General features: G+C 39.0%; 1 protein-coding gene across 1 annotated transcript; it reads right to left on the bottom strand.

Moving 5' to 3' along the window:
• Nucleotides 1-1,637: 1,637 nt before the first annotated feature.
• LOC140136954 (cytochrome P450 2J4-like) lies at nt 1,638-8,072 on the bottom strand. Its single transcript, XM_072158613.1, has 3 exons — nt 7,441-8,072; nt 5,600-6,556; nt 1,638-4,602 (listed from the first exon to the last, which is right to left on the bottom strand). Exons 1-3 carry the CDS (start codon nt 7,790-7,792, stop codon nt 4,406-4,408), a joined length of 1,506 nt encoding a protein of 501 aa, XP_072014714.1. The 5' UTR covers nt 7,793-8,072; the 3' UTR covers nt 1,638-4,405.
• Nucleotides 8,073-9,596: the final 1,524 nt, after the last annotated feature.

Genomic DNA, 9,596 nt, shown 5'->3' with positions numbered 1-9,596 from the left:
CTTTGTGCTTACGGCTACTCAATCACACCCTTGGGTTTATGTATAACAATAGGTACTTTTCGTTCCATTAAGCGCTTTCACGCGACTTGCATTTGATCACTTATTGACAGTAGCCTGCTAGGTAAAGCGTTAATACACTGTCGGGTCAGCTTACCGATTTAATGGCGGAAGCCCTTTGTCCCAAAAACAAAAGGTACCTTTCGATGAATAGCTTGTCAGATTTCAAATCGGCACAAGGTTTCAATGCGTTACGTAATCTATTTCTTCTCCTTTCTATATAAGCTCCTTGCTCGCACCTGTAAGATTGGTATCTTTCAATCCACATTTGCTGACATACACAGGTGATTAGTGCAATCTGCTTGTAGTGCAGGGCGATCTATTCAAAAATCGTACTCATCTATTGCTTTGGTAGTTAATCCGATTATGACGTCATTTCGACGGCGAATATAATCGAGTATCACGATGTCATTCAATTATGTCAAAGCAGCTGTAGATCTTAAAATGTTCCAGGACATGGGTTACGTCATTTCCACAGCACGCGTTTGGTGATAGACCTATGAATAAGGGATAAAGTAGTCTTCATTTATCCAAGCTTTTATTCGCCAGCGAAGTGTTACGTGTAATCCGATTATCACCATGTAAACTGGATCACGCTTCTGCACCACGATCGAAATGATCGCAACCCAAAAGTCTATGGCATGTGCTACCAATTCCAAAAGGGGCGTAATCCAGTTACCAAGGAGTTATGTAACCACTTCGCTGGGGAATAGTCCTGGATATAGACGAATCCAATTTCACGCATTCCTACACCTCAATGACAGCCATAACTGGGTCCCCCCTTAGGTCTGTTCCACCTAAAATGTGAAATGAGGTGGCCTTGGCGATGATATTAAACTGCATTCCATCACCCGTGTTACACGTAAACAAACGAATGATGAAAGTTTACAACACAATACAATTCAACATTTTTAAGCGGATTTAATCCACCCAATTGGGCAGTAACAACACCAGTTTTATGTAGGCGGGACCCAGTAATGGTCGACTGAATTCTGCCCATCACTTGGCTCGTTGAATTCGTCTATAGCACAGCTACAAGTCTATCGAATACCATTACGTAATACGCATGGTAAAATTTTCAGTTCACAAAAGAAGTAACTATGCTTTCATCTATTTCAAGTGTGCCGCCAAAGTTGCCTGTTTATTAAGCAAATTGAAAATCAAAGCATCAAAATAAATATTATTAAGAATGTATCATCAGAGACATAAATGCATGAGAATGAGATAATTAGCTCAAAACAGATAACAAGCAACACAACTGAAAATTTGCATATTTGCTGAAAATACACTATTCTAAACAAAACTTCCTAAAATTGATTTTACACCAAGGCGCTAATCAGGGCAGTCAAAATAGTATTGTTTCATGGAGAAAGAATACCAAATTAACGAAATCCACTAATATTATAATTGCCCGGAATCGCCCGAATTTTCTATCTAAGAACAAATGTGAAATTTTCTTCCCATTAATATATTATAGCCGACAACAGCTGTAATTATTTATTGAAGGTTCGTGAGAAGCCAGAATCATCATAAAAATCCACAATATTTTTCAATGGACTTGAATTTATTCCATTTAATAATTTTGAAGTTTTTCTATTGATAAAATTATATTAACATATTTTGTGTGTTAAATAAGGATTTTCAAAAAAGAAAGTATGTTGTGTGTTGTGATATACATGTGGATGAATGGTTAAAATGAATGTGTGGATGTCTGGACTATGTAATTTGCTTATCTCTTAATATTTTTGATATACTATGTATTTTAATTTTTTAATAAATATGTGTATTATTGTAAAATTGTTGCATTTCAGTTTTCTGTATACTGTTATGACAATTTTTGAATAAACCTTTAATGAAATGAATGAATTGATGAAATGAAATAAATATAAATCACCGTGGCTTTATTTAAAACAAACTCATACAGGCTGTATCAAAATGATTGGTACCCATCGTTTTTGGTGTTTTTGACAAGCCTGCTTCTTCAATATACAACATTGGATTCCTTGAAATACCCAGAATTTATAGTTGTACGACCTTTTATAACATTTATCTATAAATAAGGTAGCTCCTATGTTGCATTTTGTTGCGCGTCTTGTCCATATAAATAACTGTAAACTGATGGGTACCAATCATTTTGATACACCCTGTATTGACCATGATGAAAACTAACAATAACAGCCGCCACTCAACACTTGATATTCAAAATTATCGGGCACCGAAATTGTCTGGGCCAATGACATCCCAGTTATACAATGAAGGCTGGCGACAATTGAGCACAAATAACCATGACGTTATTGCCCATGACAATTTCGGCGCGGGAATTTTGAATATCGCGTGTTGAGAGCCAGCTGTTTTTATTCGTATTTATGTCAATATGAGTTTGTTTTAAATAAAACATTGTGATTCTTATTTGATAATTATTTCCCTAACATATAATGTTGTGATTGCCGGAGACTCCCTTTAACTGGTCGTTTTACAACACCCCTCCCTACGCCATAATTAACTTCAGCTAGCACAATTTTCTATATAGAACTTAGAAGGGACTCACTAGATAACATAACAACGTGGATGGTCCACACCGACATCGCCTGGCTAATAATTATTTGGTGCAGCAGAGATACTAAAATAAATACACGGGATCGATACACGTGAATTGCTATGCACGATTTTGATATCAGACGAAAATCTTCGGATACCGGGGTGGAAAATGATGAATATCTCCCGTAAATGATTTCGTCTCAAGAAACCAGATCTGGTCTCATACACTTGAAAATACGTGTTGAACAGATATAATAGTCGTTAGTTTGCGCTTTGAGAAAAGGCCGTGAGTCTTGAACTCAAAATCTGACCAAATTCTAATTTTATATTGCGTTGGTCCTGTATGGACTACAGCGCGTAGACTATAGCTGCACTCACTACTCCAGTGGAGGCAGTATGACCATTGACCGCAATGTCGTATACAAGCTTACTCACACATCGAGAAATCAATTACACTGGCTATTGTCAGTAGCCTTAGTCAGGTCACTTGGCTACTGCGTCTCATATTAAAGGTGGAATAAAATGGCCGTGCGTGGCTGAGGATTCAACCTACCATGGCGATTTCTACCATGAAGATATCGGGGCGATGACACTGTGTGGTCATGCTAACATACACCTGGGGCTTTTCTAGATGGACTAGAGTTGTCCCTATAATGAAAATGTATTCATTTATTATTTATTAATCAAAACAAAGGAACAATATAGGCCTGCATGATATTCAAGTATAATCACGTCCTTTGTCATCAGTGTCTATTTTTACAAATGCATTTACATAATGTACAGTTGTTTGTCTACACATCAAAATGATGCACTTGTCTATTAACTTATGCATTTAGGGATGAAATCAAAACTCGACCGGCGGTTGACCGGCGGTTACGGTTGAACATAGAACAATAGAAACCTGCTCTGATTGGTGATTTGATGTCACCTATTACATAATGTACAGCTGTGTACACCGCAGCAAAATGAAGTTTATTAGAGAAATTAGATTCCCATAAACAGAGAATACATATGATGTTACAACAATCCTTTCATCGCATTGTGATCTTAGGTGGGTGAGAATGGTTCCGAATGTCCTGCGCGCATTCTACGCATCATGAAGAAGCTCCTACTTCCGGTAATACCGCACACAATTTATACTGGTATGTTTATAGTGCAAATATCTCTCGACAATATCCTCAGGTTGAGAAAGATACCGATGTACCGTACATACATATACTGCTAGTGTTTATAGTGGGCAAGTATCCGGATAATTTCTGACCGGATAGAAATTATACCGCAATGTACCGCACATCTGCTCCTACTATAAACACACTGTTTAACTTTAGTTTATCGAATTCGTCTTTTTCAGCGATGTTGCAATACTTTTGTAGTGTGGCAAACAGAAAGAAATGTGATTGTTTCTGGATCATTTCTGCATGCGGAAAAGAGGATCGGAAATTCAAGATGTCGTGCTGTAATTGCGTGCAGCTACGTTTTTGAGTCCATTCATCTTTAAACGTCAGTATTTCATTTTTCCTAAATTATTTCTCGTATCAAAGTGATCCTGTACACGTGCCCCAGGAAGTAAACACCTTCGTTGGAGCTCGTTACGGATGAGAGATATATATATTGTCCAAATTTCTCAAAATCAGCCTCAAGAGATTATGTTCATTATTCATATTATTAAAGCATGTACAAAGTAGAAGATATGTAATTAGTACATATAATACATTCAAGACAATAAACATGATTAAGTTGAATCAAGAAACTGTAGTTTGCAACGTACAACAATATACATTAGATTCCACTCAAAATTCATTCCGTACCATCAGTCACGTGCAACAAATTCAACCAAAAATGTGTTTGGAGAATGGGTGAGGCCATTTACACCTTTCAGCAGAGAATGGGATGGCCCCGGAGATGGCGAATCATCTGGATACCTGAATGTGAACTGATGTAGCAGATGCGTGAAGAATATGTAAAGCTCCATCTTGGCAAGATGTTCTCCCACACAATTTCGACGTCCTGTACAATAATGAAAAATAAGACAATTGATAGAAGTTATCATCTTTTTCGTGATACACGAATTCGATGCCAATAAATGAGATTAGGAGTATGACAGGTTGCAGGCTTATTGTCAGATTATATTTTGCAGTGGGGCATCAAATCAGAAATCCTTATTTCTTGACTCGAGGGCTAGACCAATTATTGTTATTGGAAATTGCCTTCATTGATTTTTTTCTGTTTCTTGTTATTTTTCTTCTTTTTAACTATGAAGGACTAGATATAGGTTAGGCTAGGCTAGCATTGCTTGTATTTGAGCATAGGCTGGATCGGGTATTTTTCATCCACTCAAGCCGGGACTCAAGCATGTATCCCAAACAAGCAAACATACAAACAACAAGATAAAAGATAATACACTAACTTGTAACTTAAAGCTATGTTTGTGGCGCGTATAATCTGTCATCCAGGTAGATAAATATATAGTTGGAATAATTATACTTCTTTTCAACTGGACTTAGTGTTTATTGCTGGCAGTATAGTATCACGTCATATCCATGACGCATCATCAGGCCAAGTGATCTTTTGACCGATTCATCTGTATAGGCACCTCAAATCTGCCAATCATACTTTTGCAGATGAGGACGTTATTGTGCTTGTGATAAAGAACATAGGCGGTAGGAAAGAGGGCTGAAGGAAGCAATATATACATGTATGTGTTCGCCACGTACAGGTTGTCAAAGAGTTTAATACGAACCAACCAGCAGGATCAGGAACATTCCTCGGCGACTCCAGTGTGACATCACGTCTATCACTCTGACGTCACAGGTCAATAACACAGAGCCAAGTCAAGATCACTCGGCCTCACTGGGCGTCATGGATATGACGTGATACTGTAGCCACCAATAACCAGTAAGTCCAGTTGAAATGAATTCTAATTTATTCCAACTAGTTTTTTACAGTAACAAATTTAACTCATCAAACATGTCAAAGGAAAAATGTTATAAATCATAGTTTTTACCTATTGTAAATGGTATCAGTTCTTCTTTTTCTTGCAAAACTCCGTTTTCATCTAGAAACCGCTCCGGATTGAATTCATCAGGATTGGCCCATACATCCGGGTCGTGGTGAATGGCCCATAAATTCGGCAAGATTATACTTCCTTTGGGAATGTAATATGGCCCTAATGTGGTGTCGTTCCCGCACGCGTGTGGGACTCCAAGAGGAGTAATGGACGCGGTTCGTTGAACTTCCAGAAGAGTTGCAAAAGTAAAAGACAATTCCGCTTTATCTGCTAGCCTTGGTAAGCGATTTCTACCCACAACCGTATCTAACTCACGATGAATGCGATGTTGAAATTCTGGAAAAACCATCATATATAATACTGCCCAACGTAAGGTTGTAGAGGTCGTTTCTGTACCAGCTATAAATAATTGTCCTACGGTACATGGCAGATTCTTGTAATTGACGGCAAAATTGCGATTAAATTTCTGCGTTTGTTCAATCTCATCAAGATACATGTCGATGTAGTCACTAGGTTCATTTCTGATATGGACTTCCCTGTGTTCCTGTACGATTCTTCTTAAGAAGTCCATCACGTCGTTTCTATTCTTTATGACCGCCCTGTAAGTGGACGTTTGCAGGTACTTAGCGATAGGAAGGATTACGTTCAGCCCACCAGATGCAGTAAGTCTAAAATTCTCAGTTAGTATATCCATTAGGTGCTTAAAGTTAGGATCAGAATACTCAAATCGCTGTCCGAAAACGACTGAACAAATTACATTGGCGGAAGTATTGTTAAAGAAATGACAAGGGTCAACGGGTTTGCCTTGTATACGACTTATCTCCTTCATTAAAGATTCGGCTTCATTTGAGATGTTTTCTTCGAAACTTTTTTTACCTACTCCAAAGCTACGGAATATTGTTCCTGTAAGTCGTCTTTGTGCTGCCCATGCCTCTCCTGAAGCTTCTCCCAAACCTAGAAAGAGAAACCGTGACTGATAAGTCATCAAGATCATAAAGTCTCCACTATAGAAGTAGCCCCATTCGCAAACCGAAATGCCCCTAAAATAGCGATCGAAGTGAACAGCGAGCGTAAATGGGCATGCGTTATGAGTTGGGGGTCTTACAGGCTAGGGCCCGGATATTTGCACAGATTTTCTTTTGCAAAAATGTTGAAATTATTGTTTAATTATTGTAGATACCTACATAGGTAAATTGTATTAGCTTCAGCTGGATTGTTAATAACAACTATTTGATGGGAAAACGACATAATACATTGTTTAATACAGTTTCATGCTGCTACGCATCACTTCATCAGACTGGCAACCTTCTTCTTCATTCCTGAAGTTGCTGTCGTTGGCGGCGCTAGAGGCTGGTCAAAAATATTCGGTAAGAAATAGTTCCCCTCATCTTTGTTCATGGTGTTTTGCCCTCCTTGGTGCTTTGCCCACGTTGGTTTTGCCCCCCCCCCCAAATAAAAAAAACTCCTGGTGCCGCCAAGTACTGCTCGTCGCCTGATCCAATTGCCTCTCTAATATGTCTTTTGTTCCTGTTGGTCTCCCTTGATCTACTATTACGGACCTCCCAGCCTATTAGCGTCCTCCCCGCCTATAAACAATCCCTGTATGTCATATAGCCTGGGAAGACGCTAATTAAAACGGCAGCATCTTCAGGAAGAGGCAATGCTACTATTCTGCGGATGAAGTGCTGCGTAGCAGCATATAAACTGTACAAACTGTAACAAGCTATGACACCAAAAAATTGAGTTGATAGTATGAACTCTCATCAAACACCTTTTAGTAAATGATACCGGTTTATAGAATGTTTCGTTAACTTTTCCACCTCGTGGCTTTAACTTACCTTCACCGCCACCAACTTCTTTTTCGAGATGAAGTTGCGGTCTGTCACATATATTCGGATTATTGAAAGCCTCCTTTACGTTTTCGAAGTTGTTTAAGACAATTACCAATTTCCCTGTTACTTTCATGCTGAATACTGATCCGTGTTTTTTAGCCAATAAATTGAGTAGCTGTGCAGGTTGCAGTCCAGTGCGATATGCTATTAGAGCAAGATTCGGTAGGTATCCTAGAACTGGCCAGCCCCATGGTCCTGGTGGTAGATTTTTAGGACAACGCAACCACCATGATAGAAGCAGAAATGTGACTAAACAGAATAGGATAGTTTGTATATCGATGTTGGTGATGAATTCCATGATCACTGATCGTCGATTTGGATAAATTGACGCTAAATTCACCCGGTAAATTCAGAGCATGAACTCTTGTCCAAATTCCCCCTGTACTATCTTGTACTATTCATGTCAAGTGCTTCGCATTTGTCTTAACTCTGGAGACATGCGAATAATTATCGTGTCAGGAAATGTCACGCCACAAGAAAAGTCGAAACCAAGTTGATTCATGGGCCTATGTTTGATCAAAACAACAGGGACCTATTCGCAAGAAGCAGAAACGTCAGTATGTGCAGGGTTATTCCCAAAATGGCGGGGTCATATGCAGCGTATTGTCAACTTCGGAAGTGATGATATTTGAAGCGTGACCCATAACTAGCTAAGCTGGACCAGTCAATTTGGCGTTTCAGCAGGACAAATTGTAACACAAAAATATGAGTCAAGGTTAGCATGATTCAAAGGGCTTTGACTTTTTGTTCACGGAGTGAAATATCCCACTTGAACCCATATCTCATATGCATTAGCGCCAATCCAGTTTGAAATGTGTGAGGGAAGGGACAATAGGCCTGAATTGTCAAACAGTGGCTGAAAAGAGCGAAAATTTGGCCATCTTGACGACCCCCCCCCCCCTTCCCAAATTGACGTCCATGATCATATGCACATGCAGTTTATCCCTTACATACACTGTGTCTTGAATACCGTAGCTATTGTAGCCCACCACACAGTGTCGACACCCTATATTATAAATATAAACTTAATACTCCGTTGGTGAGCGACGGGCGATTGGTATTTCACCGAACGCAAGAAAAGGAGTCCCATCTGATTGGCTAGAAATCGATCGCTAGATCGCTCAGTGGTGGAGTGCAAACTCAAAATGGAGAGATGTATTCAATTCGATTGAAATCAATATTCTATTATTGACGCAGATAAAGAAAGTGGTATAGTGTGTTGATATAGTACATTGTATAGACTTGTGCTTTAATATTCTGTACACGTGTTCCTTTATAAAATAGTAATTCTCAAACAGTTTAATATATCACAATTTTGACGAACGATTTCAAAATCGTTACGGATAAAATGCAGTAAAATATACCTACAGCAAACAGCAATCCCCGCTAATTAGTGTATTACATTTCCAGTTAGTGTATTGGAAACAAAACCTGGGGTTTACCTGACAAAAATCGAATTTTCTTGTAATGGCAATATCATGGGGTACTTGATCATGCGCAAATCGTAAAAACATAGAATAGAAACTCTGTTGCAGGCTATGTGGTATCTCATATCGTGTGCATATGGTATGCTTAGCCTGAGTCGCTCGGCCTATCTCGAACAAAATCGCCATGCGTAGCTTTTGGAAAACGAGAGGATTCGCCGTACTATCACGGCAATTTTTGACACGAAGATATAGGGATGATGACGCTGTGCACAACCCTGTGGTTACGAGGTTAAGAAATAATTCCTAATAGGTTGGTATGCCTTATCTAATCTTACCCAACATGATAAGGACTACTATTTTGCACTAAACCTTTGACGAGCGCGACTACCGTGATGTTGCAAATTCGGAATATTGTACGGCGCACATTTCATTCATAAATTTCAACTCGGCAACAGCAGATCGCCTCAGCAGCCAATCAGAGACAAGTGCGTCCAACGCAGTAAATACGCGATGTATGCTTAAGGGGTGGGGTATGAACCTTTGGACAGTTTTTATTGTGGGACATTAGAGCACATCAGACATATCGAATTGCATTCTGAATACGAAGAATGTCCTTCTGATATCAAATAATTTTGATTTTTTGAAATTCGCAATGTTATACACATTTTATGGCAA

This window comes from Amphiura filiformis, chromosome 17 (assembly GCF_039555335.1).
Source record: "Amphiura filiformis chromosome 17, Afil_fr2py, whole genome shotgun sequence".
In the NCBI taxonomy this organism is placed as follows: Eukaryota; Metazoa; Echinodermata; class Ophiuroidea; order Amphilepidida; family Amphiuridae; genus Amphiura; species Amphiura filiformis.
Note: the sequence above shows the minus strand (reverse complement) of the source record. Positions and strands in the feature narration are given on the sequence as shown.

Bases quoted from the DNA above. Each gene is read 5' to 3' on its own strand.
- LOC140136954 (XM_072158613.1), bottom strand. From the start codon at position 7,792: ATGGAATTCATCACCAACATCGATATACAAACTATCCTATTCTGTTTA. The intron at 6,557-7,440 runs GTAAGTTAAAGC...TTCTCTTTCTAG, and splicing joins AGAAGTTGGTGGCGGTGAAG to GTTTGGGAGAAGCTTCAGGA. The intron at 4,603-5,599 runs GTAAAAACTATG...ATTATTGTACAG, and splicing joins ACTGATACCATTTACAATAG to GACGTCGAAATTGTGTGGGA.